The following is a 24,158-nucleotide window of genomic DNA, read 5'->3' on the forward strand; positions in this document are numbered from 1 at the left end:
ATCTGTCCTTTGCCCAGTTCTCTTCTCAACAGGACATGGCACACGCTGACAGGACAAATTCCTGACATGCTGGAAGGGGACTGGGTGCTTTCTATATGGAAGCGTTTGCTCCTAACACTCTCAAATTGTTATTTATTTATGCAAGCCATATTTATGTAGACGTTTATCCAGTATTGGAATGATTTGCTTGGAGAAAGCATGGAGTGAAGCTCTTTCTGTGGAAAACAGCTGTATTTTCTAAAGCTAGAAACTGCTGCTTTTACATCAATTTAGTTCAATTAAATGATGTTATTTGGTTTATGCACCTGGACCTGACGGCTCCTGATAGGATTTATTCTAATTTTATTAATTACAAAAAAAAAAATGTTATTATTGATAAGAAGATTAAACGAGGCCATTCCACATGATTTCACCAGAACAGAAATGAAGAGCTGCATCCGTTCATTTCCTGATGTTACTGTTCCATCATTTCACTCAAAACATTCCCTGCGGGAAGGTCCAGGCACTGAAAAGCCATCACACCTATAAAAGGAGTAATAGCTGAAAGGTTGATTAATTTTAGTGAAAGGACAAATCTGCCTGTAAGTATGTCCCAATGGAACACCAGGCGTGCTCCATGTGCTCAGCTGAGCTCTCACCAGGCGATGCACCCAGCCCTCGCCGCTGCTCCAGGTGAGTCCCAGCAGCACCCACAGCCCATCTGCACCCCAACGGGATGAATTTACCTATAACGCAACATTACGTCACGGAAGCTTTCCCAGAAAACACTCGTAGAAACATCCGTCTGTTTTTAGCACAGGAACAGAAGACTGCACACAGATGTCTTCCCAGATTACTCTCATTTACCTTTTTTCTTAATTAAGGTAATGACACCCAAGGGAAGATCAATGTTTCAAAACATAAGCTTCAGCCTTAGAGCATCCCCACAGGAGAGCTAATTGGAACATCTCCCTTAAGGCCAGATCTCTTTCCCGTGCCCAGAGATGCTCCAAGCACTGCACACTCCGGAGCTGAGACAGTCCAGGGTCTCCACTGCTCCTCAGAAGCTCAGAAAATCCAACTTCAGCTCCCGCACCTGCCAAACGTCCTATGTGTCATCATTTATTTTCTAACTGTCTTGACTTCTGATCTGTACGACACAGGCAGCAACGGCGCCCTTCTCCCAGCTTCTCACTCCCTGTCTGTCAAAGCTGGAAGCGCTTTGCAGCAGGACCTTCACCTTCCCATGCGCTTCCGTACTGGCCTGGCTGTCCCCGAGGTATCAGACACTGCGGTTACAACAACAAATGACCTGAATTCCCAAGCGAGAGGACACCCAGCTGGTGCAGAGAGCAGCATCCGCAGCAAACAGGAGCCCTCCTGCACAGCTCCTACCCAGACAGCCCATCTTCAGCCTAAAGCACATATTCTTCCTGCAAAGAAAGCGCTGTAGCACAAAGCCAAGCTGGGATAAATGCAACTAGACTCTGCTAGCAGCCCTAGTTTCCACGTGTATACTAAATTATTTGGAGAAAGCCATCTCTTTAATACCTTTCCTGCCAACACTTTCACTGACGGCCAAGTTCAGAGGCTGAATTTCTAAATAAAACTGAGTTTTTAACTGCTCCGTCATCTCTGCTCACCCTGAGCAGGACTAAGCTATTCTACAAGAAAAAAAACCAAATGTGCAAAATTTCTTGTAATGCTAGTTCAGCAAAAAACCCAAGATTTTTCCCCAATCCTTTAACAGTGACCATATAAATATTCAAACATGGCTTTTTACCCAACCAACATAATATACAAGATAAGCTTCAGTCCACACGCTTCATTCCTGAACGCGTAAACTGACCTTTGAAACACATACGTGACTGAATTGCACTAAACTAAATGAACAATGGCTTTCTTCACTGTAATTTAATAATTTAAGTAATGAAATCAAAAAATAGAAGGCTAGTCTGGATATCCTGCCGAACAGCGCTGTTGCTCAGGGGGCAGGGGGATACAAGGCAAGCGCAAGCGTCTCGGAAGCGCTCGGATTGGTATTTTTAGCACTTGAAAATGGGCAGGTGATCTGCCGTCTCACTGAGCTGAGAAGACTTTCACCATCTCAGAAATACAAGTTGCACCTACTAGATGTCAAAGCTTAAGGAAGAACACTTGCATGGATCGCATCTGTTCCAGTAGTTCACCACCTGCTTCAGGAAAAAGGCCCTGTGAACTCAGATCATCCGTTCAAGGGGACACTCTGACCTCAGAGAGTGCAAATCCACACCGCTTGCCTCCGAAACACACCTACATCAGGTTCACATACAGCTTTTATCCCAGTTCTCACCACGTATTCAGTCATCTCTAGCTCTCACCAAGCTGAACTTTCCTTTATTCCTTGCTTAAATGTTCAACTCAAACAGTGCAGTAAAGTATAGCTGCAAAATAACGCTTTAGTTCATAAAACCATTTCATTTCGAACCCTTTTTTCCTTCTGTAGTTTCACAAACTACACGTTGATGAAACCATTTTGAACAGTTTGATTGTCCTGCATGCTGGTTTTAATTCCTTAATTCAAATTTTTCAACTCAATATTTAGTAAGCCCCAGAAATGGTATAAAAATACCCGGAAACAATCTTGTAAATGTCAAACACAAACCTAAACTGCTTTGCAATTTTAGACAGCCAAGCTTAAGAAGTTCGACTGAAATAATTTAAAGCCATTTTTGCTACAAGCAGATGGAAGAGGTATCACCACCTTACGGAGCAAAAGTTACCAAGACACAAACTCATCTGAATTAGCCATTAGATCCTTAATCCTCTGTATCGTTGCCTGTTTAATTCTGCATTCATTGGCACCATTCCTGCACAAATCCCAGTAAACACATAAGCCTTTGCAAAATCCACCCAAGCCTACTTTTTTTTTTCCTGAAAACAGGAAAACAGCACTTTTGAGGGTTTCTACCATTTGCATTCAGACAGCGAGGAAGCAGCACAACACAGCACAAGGCTTCCTGGGGCCACTCCGTGCTCCAAACAACCTGCATATAAAGCAGAGGGGGGTTGGTATGGACATCCCTGATGACACCCTGCCCAGACCAACAACACACAAAGGCATTCCAGGTCCCACGCTTCCCATCCGGGATATGGGAATGCAAATGGGATGGAGGGAGACAAGACAGGAAACACTGTCAGTAAACACAACAAACACTGCATCAACACATCAAGCACCAGCAGATGAATTGCAGTCAAACTTCATAAGCTTCATAACAAGACAGTGTTTTAATGAGGGATTCAGGGGAGAGGGTTTGTAGAGCTGATGGCAAGGAACAGCGCGGAGCAAAGCAGGCAGTCACGGAGGGCATTGACGGGAGTTGGCAGCATCAGCCACCTGCAGCAGTTTCCAATGCCAGGACACGGAGCAAGAGATGCTCGGTGAGTTCAGTGCCACCTGCAGAAACCCAAACCTGAACAGCATGCTTGAAGCAACAGAGGCGGAGAAGCACCTGGAAAGACGCAAAGCGATGACAAGGAGCGTTATAGCAATGAACGTGCAAATTCCACGAGCAGTTGTCAGGAAAGTGTTCTTAAGACACCGACAGCAGAGAGACAGAGGAGTACTGGCCTGTAACTTAAGAGATGTTGCAGGAGTTCCGAAAGGTACAAGAACACACTGAAGTACACATCAAAAACAACTGAAATTCAGAGAATGACTACAGCAATGCCAAGAGAACAAAAGTGAAAAAGTAGGAAATAGAGAAGAGAGTAATGATGCTGAACTCCTAGCAGGAGATCTCGCTTGGATTTCGCCGGTATTCAGCACCATAAGAGGAAGAAAGCAAATCACAGATAGCTCAGGATGGAATTGGAAAAGAAAAAGCAAACTCCCCGCATTCCCTGAACCTCAACTAGAGTTTTAAACGGTTAGTTTGAATACTAGGTAAGAAAGCACAGAGCACATCACAGACTAAACTGTCCCAGTGAGATGCAACTGGGGTACCAGTGTGTTAGTCTTCACCTCTAGAGGTAAAGTAAAGGTGGGATAACTGAGGAAAATGTCATGTTATTAAGCCTGAGTTTCGAGAAACGTGATTTTTTTTCCCCCGTAGGATTCAGAGGAAGGCAAGAGACCAAATTAAAAAGGTTGGGAGAAAAATAAGAGTTAACTTGAAAGGAAGGCAATTACTGAAATAAACAGGTTAGAAAAGGAAAGATGAGATGAGAAATATCTACAACTGAAGCAAGAGAAGCAGGAGGGAAGCTTGGACAGATGCACGCTGTGTTTGGTTACCATGCCCTTGCTATTTGTACACCGAAAGCACCCTAAGCTTACGTGATGTTTATAGTAAGGAAGCTTTAATGTCAACTCTCCTGGCGAGGACGGCGCGGGGAGCAGTGCTGCACACAAGCCCTCTGCCAGCCCTGCACCCTCTCCAATCCCAGTTATCTGATTTCCGGGACCATTTTTCTCAACTTCACGTTATGCAAATTCTTTACTCAAAACAGAAGAAGCTGTAGGCAAATAAAAACAGCTGCTAGATAAAGGTTTCTCCCACTCCCTTTGACCAAAATAAGGAAATACACAATTTACATGGAAGAAGCGAAAAACATCAGAAATCTGCTGAATAACCTAAAAAAATCAGAGTGCAGTTCATTTACTGCGTTGTCCAAAACTTAAAACATTTGACGGTAATTCTGGAGCAAAAGACTAAGGTTTTGTATTTGCTTGTATTTCAATATACGTCGCCTTTGCCATTTTCAGCTCCTATTCCTGCAGGTCATTCAGCCCTTCACCGCCCTTCCTCCACCCATGCAAACCCACCAGCAAAACAGCTTGGAAGAAACAACCTAAAACTAAAAGACATCACAGCTTCCCCAGCTCTTGGCAAAGCTCTGAGGAACGAAAGGAGGAAATGCAGAAGGGAAGGAAAAGCAGATGACGGAGGATGGAAAAAGGCTTGTTTTGTTTTGGCATCTAAAAAAAACAACACGCTAAGCTTCTTCCTTAGGCACTCTTGTCTCATTAGTGTTTGCCGTCCTCTTTCTTCCCAAACTGTGATATTTAACGATTTCGGTACAAAAAGAGTCTGAGGATGCTTCATGTAAACTCAGCAATAATCAGCCCCACGGCCAATAAACTCTTCACCCTCGTAGTTTATTTGCTGCTAAGCCTTGGCCTGCAGCCTTGGAATTTATTCTGCCTGCACTACAGCTATTTCCTTGTAAACAGGAAGCCCCCTCAAATTTGCATTACAGTAAACGAGTTTACTTCATTTAGTGTCAGTCTTATCACAGAAAAATAAAACAGTGCCGACAGGTGAACCGGACTCCAGCAAAGAGCCAAATTAGAGGGCAAAACCTCTGTAGTATTTCTCCAAGAGATCCCGTCAGCAGCACAGGCTGTCGGTGGGTAGCGGTGCCCGCCGGAGATAAACTGACACCGAACGCATTCCAGCAAGGAGAGCGCTGCAATAAGGCAGAGACATTTATTTTCAAGCATGGATGTGATATTCCAGTGACCTTCCTGCTATCTGTCCCGGTGACAGCCAGGAGCCGAACGCAACGACGGCTGCTGACAGCCCGGCGTTACAAAGCTGCCACTCACACACACATACAGAGAAATAAAAACAGAATTATTTGGAAGAATTCTTGATTCTATAGAAGAGAGTGGCATTTTTTTTACTGTTACTATATCAACCTGCATTTAACCAGCCGATTTATATAAATGAATCGCTTTACCGGTGATACGGAATATTTAAGTATACACAACACGCTGTCTGTTTTAATGAGGGCGATCAAAAAAACCCAACCAGAAGCCAGCATGAAGACATCTGACACCAGAGTAACGGTCACAGTTTCCTCCTGTGTGAGGAAATCCCTGGCTTCAGTTAGAAGCTGAGAAGTTCAGTCATTTCGAGCAATCTAGAGCCGTTTGTGGTCCCAGGCTTAGGTAAGTCTCTGTTCTCATTTATGTCCACGCTTCCTCTCCTTCATCCGCTGAGCTGACACAGCCTCCGTCCCACGGCGCCCGGCACCACTTACAGCTGCAAACCTCTCCTTCTCTTAAGGCCTCTCACCTTCTTCAGAGCATGACAGTCCAGGGGGGATGGCAAACAATCTTTTTCCTTTAATATTTCATCAGCAAACAGGTTCTTCCACACTCAGCTCTAGGAACAGGGCCCTTCAGCCACCTAACCCTTCACCTTTCCTCCCACTCTGCCATACTTCCTCTTGCATCCTACAACCCTTTCCCACCCTGCAGAGCCAACTACAGGTGAAGCACCTCTCCGAGCTCACGGAAACTACCAAACCTCAACAAAACACGCAAACTGTGGAGAAGGAGAGCGCGGACCGCAGGTTCTGCAGGCCTCGTGCTGCGCTGTGAGGCTGTATTTGCACAAGGGGACGTTGGTCTGAGCAGCAGTATTTGGAGCCTCACGATGAGCGCCGATGGTGCTGTTATTTCTCAGGGCGTTAAAAGGGCTCCTTCCTTGCACAACCTCAGCATTCCCACCTTTCGCCTCCCCTGCACACCCTCAGCATTCCCACCTTTCGCCTCCCCAGAGGGACCATCTCCCTGCTGCAAACAGGCACATCACCACCACTGAGGACAGAAAGAGACATCACTAAAGCACTGATAAATAAATATAAAGCTACCAGCACCCCCAGGAAAGCACACCGCACTTCAGGATAACACTGTTATTTTATGGAAAAACAGCCACCTTCATTAGGCCAAGAAGCCATCCTCAACCGAACCTCAAAACAACCACCAAACTCCTTCCACCTGAGGTTTCACTGCCTCTGCACGGGGGATTAAACAGGCAACGCACACCCCTCGCTTTACCCTCACTGCGCTACCCCGAATCCGAGCGTAAAGGTAGAAAAACAAGGGAAGAAGTGAGAAGAGGGCTCGGTGCTCTTTGCCTGACAGCAAACAGCTCGGCTAGGCCACCGCCAGCTGCAAACTGCCTACACATTTTGCAGTAAATTCTGCTTTCATTTTTTCTGTTGCAATATTATGTTTGCTGGCTAAATCCTCGTTTTATACACAGAGCCATGAAATAGAGGGAACGCTCACTTTTAATGCCAGCAATAAATAAGCAAGTGATGCTCAGGTGATTTTATAAAGCATGCATAAGCAGGGACTGTCATTCAGCAGAAAAGCTGCTTTTACCACCAAACCCCAAGAAAATGCTCTCAGCCATGGCCAGACACCCAGTGAGATCCATGGAATCTCACAGTGATTGAGCCAGCCATGGGACTGAGACCTACACCCGTTCACTGCTGCACAGCACCACTGCTCCATGAGGTCACCCGTGAAGAAAACCCCTCTCCCAAGCGAAAGACTCTCTCTCCTTGAAGAAACACCTCTCTCCCAAGGGAAAAAACCTTTCCCTGGAGAAAGACCATTCTCCCAAGGGGACAAAAACCTCACTCCCAAGGGGAAGACCCTCTCCCAATGGAAAAAAAACCTCCCTCCTGAGCCTGTCCTTATTCCCTGCATCTCCCCACTCCGTTGTCAAACCCAATGAAGCATCACCAAAATAAAAAACAACAAACCCAGCTCTGCGGAATAAAACAGCAGGTTTCCACGGTTTTATTTAGCCCCCCCCTTCAAAGGATTCCTCACCTCCCACCCTCCTAGAATCCAGCATCAACTTTAGGACCAAACAAACACCAGGGCAGTGGGGTTTTTTCCCCTAGGAGAAGCAGGTGCCTGCAAATCTTTTGCTTAAGGAGCATTCCCCCGAAGTTGTGCATGTGCATCCCAGTCCTGCTCCCCTATCCTTTCTCCCCATCCCGCATCCCAGCTCTTCATCACGCATCCAGCTCCCTATCCCGCATCCCCATTCTGCAGCCCTGCACCCCCAGCTCCCCATCCTGCATCCCCGCTCCTCAGCCCAGCTCCCCAGCCCTGCATCCCTGCTCCCTATTCTGTATCCCAGCTCCCCATTCTGTATCCCAGCTCCCCATTCTGTATCCCTGCTCCCCATCCCGCATCCCCATCCCGCATCCCAGCTCCCTATTACGCATCCCAGCCTCGCATCCCGCATCCCAGCTCCCCATCCTATACCCTATGCTCGCTCCCCATCCCGCATCCCCGCTCCCCATCCCGCCCCGCCGGGCCCCGCCGCTCCCGGACCGTTATGTCCAGCCCGGTGGGGGGGGGGGGGGGGTGTTGTGCTGGCGGGACGCAGAGAGAGACAACCGCCGCTGCCGGGGCTGCGGGCGCCCGCGGTACCTGGGCTCGGGGAGGGTGATCTTCTTGCTGGCCCTGGCCGCCGGGGTGCTCTTGCTTTTCTCCATCGCCATCAGGTAGCTGACATCGGCCAGCACCGCCTCCAGGTCCGCCATGTTCCCGCGCTCCCGGGGCTGCAGATGGAGGCTCCGCCACCCCCGGAGGCGGCGGGGGTTGAGCACGGGAGGGCGAGCGGGCGGGGGCTCCCCCTGCACCGGCACCGGCTGCGCCTGTGCGAGAGGCGATGGGATATGGAAGGGGGTGGGGGGAGCCTCCGCCTCCCCCTCCCCGCTCGGGGTTCAAACCCACCGCAAGGGGAGGCAGGGAGGGAGGGACGGGGGAGCGGGGCGGCGAGGTCCCGGGCAGCGCCCAGCTCGGCGGCGGCAGCGGCCCCGGGGCTGCGCGGCCGCGGGCACGGAGAGGGGCGCCCGGCGGCCCGAGCGGCGCCCGCAAAACGCGGACATGGAGTGCGCCGGGGAGCGGAGCGGGGCGGGGAGAGGGGAGATGGGAGATGGGGGGAATGGGGAGGAGGGGAATGGGAAGGAGGGTTGGGGGGAGACGGGATCGGGGAAATGGAGAGGGGGATGGAGGGATGGGGGGGACGGGGTGGGGGGAAATGGGGAGGGGGATGGAGGGATGGGGGGACGGGGTGGGAGGACGTGGGGAGGGGGGAGGAAGGATGGGGGAGAGAGAAGGAAGGGGGGAATGGGGGGAGAGAGGAAGGGTGGAGGGACGGGATGGGGGATATGGGGGCTGGGGAGAGAGGAGAGATGGGGGATATGGGGGTTGGGGAGAGAGGAGAGATGGGGGATATGGGGGTTGGGGAGAGAGGAGAGATGGGGGATATGGGGGGATGGGGAGAGAGGAGGGTTGTGGGGAAGACAGGAGGGGTGAGGGAAGCCAGGAAGGATGGGGGGACCTGGGGCGGGTGGGGGAGAGAAGAGGGATGGGGGGAGCAGAGGAGGGATGGGGGAGCTGGGGTGGTGGAGGGAGAGGAGGGATTGGGGGAGACAGGAGGGATGGGGGGGATGGGGGAAGCTGGGGCAGGGGACAGAGTGAGGGGATTGGGGAGAGAGAGGAAGGATGGGGGGAAGGCAGGGGGAGAAAGGAGGGAAGGGTGAAGAGCCAGGGTAGGGAATGGGGGGGAAAGCCAGAGAAAGGGGAGCAGGGGCAAGGGGGGAACTGGGATGGGGGGCTGGGGAAGCTGGGGCAGGAGGGTAGAGGGGATGAACAGTGGCTGAGGTGACTGGGGCCCGCTGACCCCAAGGAAGTGGGGAGGCTGGGGCCGGAGCCCACGGATCCTGCAGAAGCAGGGAGGCTGACTCCTGGTGCAGCTCCTGGGGCTGGGGAGGCATTGAGCAAAGCCCCCCGCTGCTATGGGTTTCTGTATCTCCAGCAACCAAGGAGGTGAGCAGAGGGTCCTTGGTGTCTGCTTACCTCTGGGTCTGGGGGCTACGGGGGCTCCCCAGCGCCACTGAGAGCCAGGAGAATGGGAACACCAGAGCTGGGCTGGCACGGCACACATCCATCCATGGTGCTGCCAGCCACGCCGAGCCAAGGGTGCGATGGCCTGGCTATTCGTCAGCCTCGGCGCCGAGTCGGACACGTGTCTTTAAAATTAATTTCCTCACGGTTTATTGAAACACGATGTGCATAAGAAAAACTGGATAGGAATAAAGGCATCCGTATGGAACCCTGCTACTGCTCATCAAAACTCTTCTGCCGGTGCAAAACAAGGATCCACGCTGAATCCAAAGGGCCAACTGTGCCTGTGCCATCTGGGTGCTCCCGCGCATCCTTGGCTCCAGAGCAAAGCTCCTCGCTCGTATTCCTGGTTAAAAATCTAGTAGTAGCTCTACCACAGCCAAGCAGATATGCAGATTTCCACTTTTCTTTTCTGAATTTCGTCAAATATGTCATAAATAATTGGCTCAATGAAAGGCTAAGTCAATGACAAGTCTGAAGTTTAAAGCTCAGCTTGTTTTGAGCTCTTTTCAAGTGCCGCCACTCCTCCTTCCTACATCTTTATGAAAGTTAATGATCCGATTAAAGCTAGGTAGAGTATACAGCTGGAAGGATTTCACCGTGTGGCTCATTATGAACCATCTCAGAACCCGCTTTTTGTTGAAAATGTTAATTTAAACCAACGCTTTTCACCGGAACAGACCGGTTTCAGAAGGTTTCTCCTCCACAGGTGACATTCCTGATCACAGAGCGGTGCTGAGGCCTTGGGGTGTTCGAGCCAGAGGTGGGACGGAGCAGAGCAGGACGTGGGGCACATCCCGTTTGGAAGCTCAGTGTAAAGTTCCTCACCAGCCCTGTTTGCAGTTTTCACTGAGCTATGAGATGGAAAGGGATAGTTTTATCTTCATAAATCTGCAAGGAGCACCGGGTCTGGCTTGTGGGTCATGACGTGCTTCCCATCACTCCACAGGCTCAGTCCGGATGCAGCTCTCCCAAAAGAGAAAGCTTCTTGCAGTGCCTCTGCATGGGCTCTCGTTTTGCAGGGGTCGTGATGGGAAAGCTGTTACACGGAGGTGTGGTGATTTCGGCTGCCTTCCGTGATACGTCTCCTGCAGCCTTGCAGAGCAGTCTTGCTCAATCCTCCACACGGAAGGGCTCCCATTGCTGTCGGCGAAGCCATCCAGACACACATAGCAGTGCCTCCTCAGCAGTGCTTGCAGAATTACTCATGGAATAATAGAACCGTTTGGGTTGGAAGGGTCCTCAAAGCCCATCCAGTTCCACCCCCTGCCACGGGCAGGGACACCTCCCACTGGATCAGGTTGCTCAAAGCAGGGCTGGGGAAGCCACAGCTCCTCTAGACAACCTGTGCCAATGCCTCACCATCCTCACAGTAAAAAATTTCTTCCTGATATCTAATATAATCTCCCCTCTTTCAGCTAATTGTTGTCTACTTAGTTGTAAATACATGATGCTCTGTGCCGTAGCACACTGAGCTATCGGCTAAGGGAAGACCTGTGCTCTGCACCTCATCTGTAGAATGAATTTAGAGTTCTGACATGTCGTAATTTTGATGAGAAAGGCTGGTGTTGCCTAATGATGGATCCAAAACTGTTTGGCTCCAGCGTTAAAAGGAATAGTCTAATTTGTTTAACCAGAAGTAAACATTTGCAGCCATACCACGTCCTCAGCCTGTGGTAACACAAGGACACGGGTGCATTTTGCTGTCTTTTCCAAGGTGACAGCTATGTTGCAGCTCCTGCACCTTCTGTCCCTCACCACTTACAGACATCTCATGGAGAAAACTCATTTTTCATTTCCTGGAATGTAGACATGCAAAAGAAGATGGGAGGCTGTCAGCGCTGACCTGATGGTAGTGTTGCTAAACACCACCATCCTGATGTGACCGCACTGAGGAGAGGAGAAAGCAAACAGAAACCCATTACTGCCCACCTCGCCGAAGGAGGCCCTTTTGCTTTCTAAAATATTTAAATGACTGTACAGTGGTGATGAGAGCAATAATGGCCACAAAAAATGCCACTTAGCATTCATAATGTTCTCCTTTTTATTCCTGTGCCACAAATTTCACCCTTATTATCTGGATATTGTTGTAATGTACGCTTCAAAGGCATTCTTGGCGACAGTGTCTAGGAAGTCCTGTTTGGTGGTGGGTGCTGGTCTCTTCTCCCAAGGAACAAGTGATAGGATGAGAGGAAATGGCTTCAAGTTGTGCCAGAGGAGGCTTAGATTGGATATTAGGAAAAACTTCTTTACCGTAAGAGTAGTGAAGCCCTGGTAGAGGCTGCCCGGGGCAGTGGTGGAGTCTCCATCCCTGGAGGGGTTCAAAAAACCTGTAGATGTGGCGCTTGAGGACACGGTTTAGCAGGCACGGTGTGGGGTTGGTCTGACGGTTGGACTGGATGAGCCTAGAGGTCTTTTCCATACTTAACGATTCTAATACAGAAAGCTGGTTAAGAAACTTGATCTTTCTGCTGTTGTGTTTCTGTCGATGCCCCCGGGCACTGGCAGGAGAGGCACTGCTGGCTGGCAGAGTTCAAGCTTCCCTTCTTACACCCAGCTGGAGCTGTGCTGCATGGCAAGCGCAGGGGAGGTCTTTGCACTAATTCTCCTTTAGCAGCACGTAAAACTCACACATTTTGCAGTTTTATATTCAGGGGTCATTCACATGGGTGTTTTTTAACGATGGAGTGAATGCAAACCTGATTTTTTTTCCCTTGAAGCGGAAATGAAGAGACAGAACAGGTAGTGTCGGCATCTGTTGTGGGGAAGTTCAACCCCCGAAGTGCAAACCCACAGCTTTTCCTAGCATTTGTCTGTATCCCAGATTCAGTGTTTGTTTGTGTTGCAGGTGGGGTTTTGCTTTTTGGTTTGTGTGTTGTTTTATGCTTTGTTTGTTGGGTTCAGTGTTTGTAGTATTTATGGGTGTTTACAAACAGTGCTCTGTCTGTCTGTCTCTGTGTGTATTCCCCTTGGTAAACCCTGAATTAATCGATGCCATGATTAGTAGAGGTCAGAATATGATACACTCACACACGCTCTGAATGCATTTAAGTATCTCCTGACATTTCCGTGACTGCTGACTGATGCTGCTCAATCAATTTAAAAGTGTCTTGAGGCCTCTCTGGGCTCAAGTGCAGGGCTTTGCGTGCATCCGTTGCCGAGCCAAGAAACCCTGCCTCCTCCCTGGTGTTCCTTCCTTCCGCAGAGTGAGTTTCTCCTACCATCTGTAGAAGATTTAAATGTTTAATTTTGCACTGCTCTGCTTCAGAGGATGACAGATGATATTACTGGGAGTAATGAGTCTAAAGCTGATTTATTAGCGTGCTGTTATACTAACACCATCCCGTCAGGATGATGGTGCAAAACGGTTCCCCAGGACAAAGGTCCTGCTGCCCTCAAACCCCTGGCAAATCTGACAGTAAATAAGATCTCTGCTGCTATGCATAGCTACCACTAACAGCTCTTGGGGGGAATGTTCGCATAGAAGATTTTTAAATGTTATTTTAAAATATTTTTAATAATAATTCTGATGATATTTCTAATAATAAGTCTAATAATACACATAGTTTTGAGGTCAAGAGCATTAAGCAAAGTTTTGCTCAGTCCCCTCCATGGGTTGCTGCTGTCTACAAAGAGGGCAAAGCCAACAGCCAGAAACTCACTGTGTTCCTTGCTCCTCCTCAGCAGCACTGGTAGAAGATAATATATGTATCGGTGATTGATCACGATGGGATCTGACTCTCCGTGGCTTGTTTGTGTAATAGCCAAGCAGAGAGGTTATGTTTTGCTGCTTGCTGTACCTCTGGCACTGCTATCTGGGGTGCGACTGTGTTCTTGGCTGAAAAGGAGAGGGCAGAAATCTCTTCCCCACTCTGCCTCCTCTGAGCCCCTCTAGCCGAAGTGTTTTAAAGCAGCTTCTGACCACAGGGCTACCTGGAGGTACAGCACAAGAGCAGCAACTCCTGCTTAATGAGATTGTGTGAGGATTCATCAGTAAGCAATGGTGAAGTGCCCAGAGGACGGTAAGAGATAAATAAATGCAAACTATTCTTAGTGAAAATTATGCAATGGAAGCCCTCTCAGCCTGCTGTGTTTACCCAACCTTGCCCTGCAGCTGAGACAAGAAGGTGCAGAATCATTGCTCTCACGCTTGGCCATGCGGGACACAGTGGAAGGGAAAAGAAAATCCCAAGAAAATAGTCTCACACCCTGTCAGGCTTCCCCAATTCACTGGGCTCTGGCTGGCGTTGTCCTCTCTCCCCACTCACCCAGTGCAAAGCAAGGAGGGCATTCCTCTGCACCATCTGCACCCAGACTGAAGTTGCATCCCATCTCCTTTAATGCTACACTAATAAGCAGTGAGAGCCAATATGGAAAACTAATAGGGTAATTAATGGCCATTTCTGCTGCTGCCTTTACTCACTGACTATTCCAGAAGGAGCAATTTTACAGAAGACAGCCTCTGCCTTGGCAGCGCCACTGCGTTAGGCACCCTGGATCTCAGGAGGGGAATGAGTGCTGCAGCTCCAGCCTCCTGGAGGAACGCGATGGCTCCTTTGTCTCTCTGCAAATTCATCCAGCTTTCTCCAGAATACTCTTAACAAAGGTACTTGGGCTGCCTCTGATAGGTAACGCACTCGATGTGGTTTATGATGGAATCGTAGAACAGGTTGGGTTGGAAGGGACCTTAAAGCCCATCCAGTTCCAACCCCCTGCCATGGGCAGGGACACCTCCCACTGGATCAGGCTGCCCAAGGCCCATCCAACCTGGCCTGGAACCCCTCCAGGGATGGGGCAGCCACAGCTTCCCTGGGCAACCTGTTCCAGGGCCTCCCCACTCTCATAGCAAAGAAATTCCTCCTTCTGTCCAGTCTAAATCTGCCCCTCTCCAGTTTATACCCATTGCCCCTCATCCTATCACTCCAAGCCTTTGTAAACAGCCCCTCCCCAGGTTTCTTGTAGCTCCTTTCAGCACTGGAAGCTGCTCTAAGGTCTCCTCGGAGCCTCCTCTTTTCCAGGCTGAATAACCCCCACTCTCTCAGCCTGTCCTTGTATGGGTGATGCTCCAGCCCTCAGATCATCCTTGTAGCCTCCTCTGGACCCTTTCCAACAGCTCCATCTCCTTCTTATGTTGAGGATTCCAGAGCCAGACACAATATTCCAGATGAGGTCTCACAAGAGAGGAATAGAGGGGCAGAATCCCCTCCCCCAACCTGCTGGCCACGCTTCTTTTGATGCAGCCCAGGATACAGTTGGCATCATCATGTTCCTTTTTGTAACTAGCTGACATGATGAGGGTAAGTGCTAATTAGGAAACAAATGTCAATTAAATTCTCAAAAAATATTATTCATCATCCAACTTTTGTACTTGAATAGTCTGACTCGTAATAATAGTGTCCTCTGGGGATAGAGATAAGACCAGAGTTGAAAGCCTTGCTGTGTCTTAAGTCTTGCATGAGAAAACACAGGCACTAGAGGTACAGCTCCTTCAGTTTGCAATAGCATCACACCAGTGCTCTCACCACTATAATAAACATATCTTTCAGACATTTTCCTCTCCACATTTTCTTATCCTGACAAGGCACACAGAAATGTCCTGTTTACCATCTCTCCTTCTTCAGCCTGTGTCTCACTAGGCTACCGGTTCCTTACCAAGGCTGCTATTTTCTCCATGCCTGTCCAAGAGCGGTATAGCTGTGCCCCAGGTGTGCTCACGGAGTCTCCTGCGATTCCACCGGCTGCTTATTAAAACTTCCAAATGGTCCCACAGGGGCAATTTTTAGAAGAGTCTCACAGCCTGTCACAGCGGCAGCAGGTCGAGGAGGCTGTGCTGAGGGCACCAGGAAACCTCATCCTCTCTGCTCTGTGCAGTAGCAGTGCCTGGCTGGACTCCTGGCATGGCTTAATATTCCAGGAGGAAATATGTGTTCCTTTGAGATTGACAGAAATTATTTCAGCAGTAGTTTTTATGAAAACAAATCGTGAAGAAATAACGAATCTAATTCAGATGGTGGCAACATCAGAACGCATTCTTCTGGCCCCTCGCTAATTCAATTGCCAGCCACACAGGACATTCTCCAATACAGATCATCTCATAAAAACCGGAGCCCGAATCCTGGGTAGATGTTGATTTATGTGGCTACATTGGCTGTTATGGATGGCACCCCAGATATCTGGCCCTCAGCGGATCTCCTGCCACTCTGTTTTAACCAGGCTCACGCCCTAAAGACAAAGTCAGTCTGCAGTTCCAAAGTTACGTACATAAGTGATTTCTTCATTTCGGATTAAAAAAAAACCATTCCAATCCCAGCATCAGCGAGTGGGAAACTCAGGGCTGGCAAGAGGTAGAAGACATGAATTGATGTTTCAGCCCTCTTTCCCTCTATACAGTGAACTAAAAATGAACTTCCCATAGCATAAATAAATAGTCATGTGATGCAGGAATTCCTGCATTAAGTTAATTTGAAAAATGGCTGAATCCAAAGTGGTTAAATTTAAGCAGCTCAAACACACAAAGAGATGTTTTCTTTAAAAAGAAGGGCACTCTCTTTATGTAAGTACACTGTCCCCTCCTCTAGAGTGACTCTAGATTTTTAAGACCATCTTGCCACCCACTTGCACCCACCCTGTGGTCTCCTCCAAGGGTGGCTGCCCTGCACGAATTGTCACGGGGCAAGAGAGGACCGAGAGAAGTTCAAACCATTTTTGCACCTATATCTCCACCCTTAATTCTCCTTACAGCTTACAGTATGGACATAGCATCTCTCCCAGCCCCTGTTGGAGAGGCTCATTGCAGTCCTCTCTATTGGGTTAGAGATACCCGATGGGAGTCAGAAGTGGGGCAGTGACTCCCACAGACTTTGCCCCATCCTGGCGTTGCAGAGGACCTTCACTGTGTCCCTCTGCCCGCACCTTCCTTTGCCCAGCTCAGAGCTGACCCATCTTGCAAGAACTCCCTGGTTTAAAAACAACAGAGTACATTGTTACGGTTTAAAGCAAATAAACCCAATGAGAACTGCAACAGCAAATGCGTTAAAGCTCTGAAGAGTCCCCTTCCAGCACTGTACGAGAGAGCTAATATCAACTGGCATTAAGGAAGCATTTTCCCTGCACAGACTGATTAGACAAACAGATGCCAAGAGGGAACCGTTGAGCATTTGCTGTTCCGCAGTCTAGCTTGAATATAACTTGATAAAGGAAAAAAAACCCCAAAACAATCAATAATTAACTAATTTAGCTATACATTTTGAGGGATAGAAGGAGAAAACCCGACAACCGTGTAGATATTGAAATGGCAGATGTTAATTCAGATTCTGTCACAACATCTTGTGGAAAGTAAATCACACAACACCGAGAATAAAAGCCCTCATCTCCTGGGTGGTTTTGCTGCCCGTTGCAGGAATATATCAGAAGGACACAATTAACGCTGCCAGGCAGTGGGAGGACTCAGAGTAGTGGCAGCCCTGAGGCGATGCCGAACGCACCAGGCGCGGTGGGAGCAGGTTGGCAGCTGGAGGCTGCAGCACCGCTTCGCTGACATTCCCCTAGAGTGCCTGTGATGAGGCAGCCAAGCCAGCCTGCAAGAAAACCTTCAAAATATGCTCCTTGGAAACAATCCTAGTTACGTGGGAAATGCTTTCTAGTTATTTCTCTTCCCTAGCTTTTCATATTCGAAGTTTGCACACAAATTGGCATTTGCTGCCTGGCTGACCGTTCACCTGAATTCAATATTACACAAGTGGTCTCCACACTGGACCCAAAGTCACCGCAGTGCCAGCTGGAAGGTGCTTGGTGGCGGAAACAGGAGTCACAGTCCCCCATGATGAAGCTGCTCCAAACCGGTGCATCCCCAGTGCTGGATAAGTGCAGCGTGGCTCTCCCATGCTCTGACACCAGAAGCCATGCAACACCGAGAGCCAGGCATCAGCATCTCACCCAGAACTGGCACGTGGAGCTCCAACACCAGCATGCGTTCTTCCAGCAGTGTCAGGATGTCCCCTTTGGTCCAGCCTGGCAGCTCAGAGCGGAACCACGGCGTGCAGCTCAGCATCCTCCCCTGTGCACACAGCCCAAGGTGCTGCTGGCTTGGCCCTGCTCAGCCACTGACGTCTTGCTAGAGGCAGGAGAGCCTTCTGGCCATCAGGAGAGGACGCCTGATGCTTTGTGTCTGCAGCATCAGCCATCACACCCACAAATTAAAAAGGTGTGAAGAGGCACTCATTTCCATCAGCTGCAGATGAAAGAAGCAAGAAATGGGAAAGCCATGAAATGGGAATGCCCCCAGCCTGCTGCTCCTTGCTGCCTATGTCCCAGCCCTCCTTTCCTTCTACCTGGGCACTGCATCTAAAAACTACGTGGGAAAAGCCCTCCCTCCGAGGCTGCTCAGGAAACCAGAAGGGAAATCACACTGTTCTGCCTGAGCCAGCCTTTACGCTGTTAAATTTTCTACTTGGCTGCGTCGCTCTCTGTTTCAGTGAGAGAAAATAACTCTGCCTGCAAAATAGAACCAACCTGGTGCTTTCCATGACCCGTGATACTACTGCGGTGCCACAGGCTGCTCCTCCACCTCGGCCACCCTGTTCCAGAGCAGCCCAGGTGCTGCAGATCAAGTGCTCACACAGCAAACCTCATCAGAAACACAGAGTGAAGTGTCGGGAATTCACTGCCAGCTTGGGAACAAAATGTCATGGAGTTTATTTGTATTTCTGTCACATTAAAAGGGGCCCTTGTTTGAATTCCTCGCCCTTTAGCCTGGAGGAGAAGAATGGTAAAGATTGGTTCCTATTAATAGCCTCACATCCCACAAGATCCAAGCCTTGCAAGAAGCCATGAAAGACTGCGGCATCTGATTCTCTGAATAAATGAGGTAATTTTGGAAGAAGTTTGTGCTCAGCAGCCTCAATTACTGCCTTCTCCATTTTGGAAGGAGATGACAGTAATGACTTACTTTGGCATCGGTAGCATCCAGGTCCCAGAGGAGCTGCGTGGTGCCATTGTGCCTGGAGAGCCACCTGCACAGGCAGGTGTGCTGCCTCCAACCAAAACTCCCTGATCTTGCAGCAAACAGCCCCGGGTTTGGCACAGAGGAAGGGAAGGGGCACCCCAGCGAGCTGATGGGCTGGCAAAGGGGAGGCATGGCTCACTGAAGGGGCGCTGAGGGACCAGTGCTGGTGACAGGGCACAGAGATGCTCGGGACATCATCTGTACCACAGACAAAGCCAGCAGGGAGTGAGACCACGCAGTGTAGCTCTGGTCCTGCATCCTAACACGACAAAGTGACCAGGGACCTCCCTGCTGTGGGGAATGGCCAGGGGCTGCGGGCGGACTGGCCATTTCAGGGACATCTGCTGCTCAGCTGCAGGCATCTAACATCATCTCATAAGATGATTTTTCATCAGCTGTAGGATGGTGCAAAGGGAGGTCCCGCTGTCCCATCTTTGATTAGAGCCCACACGGGACACCATCCATAGGCAACCTGCCTCAGATTAGCAGGAGAGCAGGGAGGGATCTGTCCCCACATTGCAGCGCACATCCTGGCAACACACAGAATGATGTCAGCTTTCCCTTAAGCAGATTTTCAGCTCTAGGTGCCAGGTTTAATCCAGACACCAAAGGTATGTGTGGCACCAGGTGCCTCTGGCAGGCAGCGATGGCTGCGTCATCGCCCTGCGCATGGATGCTGGAGCCTGGGTTGCCCCTTGCGTGCCAGGCGTGAGGAGGCCACCACTGGCCATGCCATCCCTGGGATGCTGGTCCTGCCCTTGTGCCAGCACCCCAGTCCACGGCTGCAGGAAAGGTCCCCTGAGGAAAGGAGCCCACAATCACCACGACGCGAAGCTGTGTTCCTGCTGCACTGTGCATAACAATGATGCAGAGGGATTTGCAGGATCATAACCCATCCTATCTGCAGTCTCCATATGCTAAACTATTAATCTACCCTCTCAGTGCCCTTGTAAAGCAAACCAGTAAATTATTTCATTTCACAGCTGAGGAAACACGGTTCCAATGCGGCCACCTTGCCCAGGGGTGCACGGAGACTGTCCATGGATGGGGTTCATTGGCACATTGGGGCAGATTGCTGCGGTGTCCCAGGACAACCTGCCCAGGGAAAAAAAGGGGCAACTCACAGAGAGATTTGCATGTCAAAAAAAGCACAGTGAATAAACTGTCAGTGACCTCAAAAGCATCTTTCTGCTAAAGTGCATTCACGTGGATTTAGCATCTTCAGCTCAGCTTGACCCACTGGTGAAAAGCACCTCTCCTACAGGACAATTTAGTTTGTCCTCTAAGAGAAGCAGTCATTGCCATGCTCTGTACTTAGAGCAAATCAAGCCCAGATGGGTTGTAGGAAAGATGCTTGCTTCAATTAAACACTAAAAGCAATGAGCTCCTTTCTGCTTAGGTAGAGCAGAGAGGACTAAATGACTGCAAACCACACACAGGAAAATGCTATCTATTAATTACTGTTGTTGTGTAGGCACATGATTCGCAAACTCAACAAATAACACCCTTCGTGTTGTGTTTGCTGTGTGAGAGCTCCGGCATGGCAAACACTTTGCACACAGGTGTGCAGGCTGCTTAAACCAAGCATTGCAATCCCTTGCGCTCACCTCTCTCGTGTAACCAGGCTGTTCTAAGAGAATCACGACTTAATGGAGGTACCAAAATGCCACTACAGCGGCAACGGAATGGCAGCACGTGGCCCTGCTGCGGTCCTTGTGCTGGCATCCTTGTAGCAGCCACCATCCCTGCAGGAGGAGAGCTGCTGTCCTTCAGACACCAGACTGGTGTTGAAAATGACTTTAACAGTTAAAGCATCCTATTTCCCTGTTCAGCACGGCCTCTTCCTTTGGAGCTCATCTCGGCAGATAATGGACTTTGCCTTCTGACTTAATCTTCTGTAAATCTCTCTCGCTTAATTGCTTATCATCCGGAAACCTTGGAGTGAACCAGGGCAGACGCTCCCCTCCATGTGATAAAGCTGTCCTTTCCTCTCCTTCCCTGCCATGCTCTGCTGCCAGTGTGCACCCGGAGCACCCGCTCGCCTCCACCTGGAGCACATCCCAGCCAAACCCTGCGGTGGCACAAGCAGCACCAGCAGAGAGCAGGGGCTTGGTTTTCCATCTACTTCTCTAAAGATGCTTTCCATGAACAAAATCCCAGCAGGCTTTTCTAGCCATGCTTCCCGTAGCCGATGCTGCTGCGTTTGCTATCAGCCACTGCAGCTCTTGACCAGAATTGAGATCACAGCTGTCCCGCTCAGTCCCTGAAATGAAAGGGCTCTCTTCCACCCCCTGCCATGTCCCAGCTTCTTTCTACACTGAAAAAAAAAAAAGCAGAGGAAACCATCAGGAAGGCAGCGCACGAATGTGCTGGTTTAAGTCAGAGCCAGCAGGATTCAAACTGCCCCTCGCAGCACAAAGGCTGCCTGAGGTCTAACTCCAGGCACAAGCCTGAATCAAGAATTTGATGTTAATGGGAGCTGGTGTGTCTTTATATTAAAAATGCCTGTTATGGCAGCTGGGAGCAGCATTTTGTTCTCCTGGCTGTCGAAGGAGCAATCCCATCCTACAGAGGGAAGACGTCATGCAATGGGAAGGTTGCTAAGCAAGCGGTTCCCTCCTTATGATGCACGACTTCATTACTCGGCTCCCTAAATGGATGTTACATCTAAACGACATTTGCCTTAGAGCATACGAGCATCCCAAAAATAGTGTGTGCCTTTCTGTGTTATTTGTATGGGTTTCTGAAGAATGTCCCTATTGTCTGCTGGGTTTGCAGTGTCTGATGCTTGGAAAGCACTGCCTGCTGCTGCACAGAACCCTTTCGTGGTGGGTCAGCTGTGGTGCAGGAGGGATAGGGAGCCCCAAAGCGGCCGAGCCGTGCTTGGGGGTCCCACTGCCAGAGAGCTCTGCATGCAGGATCATGCAGGTGGACCGGCTATTGTGAGCTGGGGGGCATGGGATAGAATGGAGGTTTCTCTCTTACTTTGATATCTTTCTCTTTCTGCCTTGAATTTCTCCTTTCCTAACGCTTGGCTCGGTGTTTTTTCACAGGTCAAATGCTATGAATGGAGGACACAACCCGAAGGGCAGAGCCTCTCACCACTGCACCCCAGGGATGCTCGTAGACACGGCCCCGCTCCTGCATGAGCCTCTCACCGCTGCTTGACTCCTGACTCTTGCACAAGGCTCTCCCCTAAGGACCGAATCCTGCTCACACTGCACCTTCCAGACCCTCCAGCAGGAGCAGAGGCCGCACAGAGGTGGCAGAGGGAACCGCTACCCTTTCTCACCCCCAGGCACCCAGGTAAAGCCAACTCTGATGGGCTGCAGCCACTCACCGCGCACCCAGAGACCAGGAGAGCTCAGCTGCTCGCATGGCCATTTCATCTAAAATTGCATAAACTCAGCTCAGCACAGGCTGTCTTTATAGATGAACTGAAGCGTACAGAGAAAAAGGTACCGCACAAGCTCCCGCACGTTATGTAAGATACAAATAAAGAAATAAGAAAAAAAAAAAGTCATGTCCATCCTGGAGAGAGAAATTTGTTTTTCCTTTTTTCCCCTAGTTTCATAAGAACATCCACAGCAGCTGATCTTTGCAGCGCTCCCATAATCCGGTGATAGATTTTAATCCCATTATGTTGCCATGTGGTTGCTCGTAGTCCGCCTGGACTATGAGGAGCAGATGTTTCCTAATTGGCACTTCTGCTGCCCAGGAGTTTACATCACTGGAAATAGTTTCTTTGCCTTTCGTGTTGACATTGAAGCGAAACCCCACCACTGGTTTTTACAGCCTGAAATTATATAATGACTTTGGCTGCTCGTATTCCCATTACCCACCTGGAGCTGCTATTTTCTGCACAAAGGCAGCAGTGCTGGTACCAGGTTGGAGCCCACAGATGCAATGGACGGGCCATGCCGCGTTTGCTGGTGATCGACAGGGTTTAATTGCTGGTTGCAATGAGATGAGGAAGCGATCAGGGCTGCCCTGGCCGCTCGCCTGAGGGAAAGACAACATTTCCTTTTTTCAGATGGATTTGGGTAAAGCCATTGGAGGCAAAGCCCCGTCCCACAGCACAGGATGGCACAAGGGTGTCTGCAGCCCCTGTGCTGGGGAACGAGGGCTGAATGCCGCAGCCCTGCGCAGGAGGATACTCACCCTCAGCAGGGGCCAGCTGGTTATTTCCCAGCACATACCTTTGGCTTTTCGTATTATTAAAGCGTTTTGGTTACGTCCTGAGTGTTTCATAATCAAACGCTGGGAAAAACACACTGAGCTGACTGCAGCGCATGGGGCAGGAGCAGCATGGCAAAGTCCTAACCGCTGCTCTAATCCCCTGATACATTTTAATCCCATTATGTCTCCATGTGGCTGTTTCCAATTCTGGCCTTTGAAGAAGTGATGTTTCTTAATTAGCATTTCAACTGGACAGGAGTTTTACTTGTTGAAAGCAGCCTAGGAAGCTCTAAAGCTTTCTTTCCTTCCTTTTTCTCCCTCTTTGACCTAATGCAAGGAACAAAAACAAGCAGTAGGAAAGCAAAAGGGAGCCTGGCATTCTGGACAAGAGCATCCATCACCTTGGGTCCCCAGCTCCCAGTGCAGAGCAGAGCCCTGGGTACCACGAGGTGACCAAAGGCGCATTTGTCTTGCTGGGACAAATTGTCTTTGCTGGACAGGACTTGGTATTACCCCTGCCTATAAATACCAGAGATTTCCTCTGCTGGCACGCACAGCCCCTGTAAGACGGGAGAAGCCGCACTCCAGGACGCGATGCCAGCGGGTCCTGAGCCAGCATCCAGCACCCATCAGTCCTGGCTTATTTCCTTCCCACTTCTAATCCTGCGTTTTGGCTGTAGCATTCAGAGCCTGAAATGGAAAAATTATTTGACCTTTCCGCACCCTTCACACATGAGTATTAAACACTGGTCACTACAAACAGAGGTGGTTGTAGAAAGCCAAGCCAGGAGGTTCTGCAGCATGGTGCCAGTGCCTGCTGTGCGCCCCAGCACCTCCATCCTGCCCCAGCTCCCAGCTGCTGGTAGGAACCCACCGCACAGCAGCTGCTTCTTCACCCCAGATGTTTTCTCTAATCAGAAGAGGGGGAAACCAAGGTAGCAGCAGCCGTCGGGAGCTCAGCATCCAGCTGCTCAGCCCCAGTGCTTCCCATCATGCCGGGGAGAGCAGAAACTCAGCATCCCTTGTCAAAGTGGGCAGAGGTTCAGCTGGACAAATAATCATAGAATCATAGGCTCATGGAATGGTTTGGGTTGGAAGGGACCTCAAAGCCCATCCAGTCCCACCCCCTGCCATGGGCAGGGACACCTCCCACTGGATCAGGGGCTCCAAGCCCCATCCAACCTGGCCTGGAACCCCTCCAGGGATGGGGCAGCCACCACTGCTCTGGGCACCCTGGGCCAGGGCCTCCCCTCCCTCACAGCAAAACATTTCTTCCTAAGATGTCAT

The 24,158-nt window shown here is 49.9% G+C and overlaps 1 protein-coding gene across 2 annotated transcripts in view; it reads right to left on the reverse strand.

Moving 5' to 3' along the window:
- The window catches only part of GRK3 (G protein-coupled receptor kinase 3), a 75,357-nt gene extending 66,717 nt beyond the window's left edge, over positions 1–8,640 (reverse strand). The window contains exon 1 of one of the 2 annotated variants that reach the window (XM_054082455.1): positions 8,207–8,636. In XM_054082455.1, the coding sequence (XP_053938430.1) occupies positions 8,207–8,319 (113 nt within the window). In that variant the 5' untranslated portion in view covers positions 8,320–8,636. Of the gene's footprint in view, positions 1–8,206 lie in introns of both variants that reach the window. The other variant, XM_054082456.1, reaches the window with a different exon arrangement.
- Between the last annotated feature and the right edge of the window lie 15,518 nt (positions 8,641–24,158).

This window comes from Cuculus canorus, chromosome 17, assembly GCF_017976375.1.
Source record: "Cuculus canorus isolate bCucCan1 chromosome 17, bCucCan1.pri, whole genome shotgun sequence".
In the NCBI taxonomy this organism is placed as follows: domain Eukaryota; kingdom Metazoa; phylum Chordata; class Aves; order Cuculiformes; family Cuculidae; genus Cuculus; species Cuculus canorus.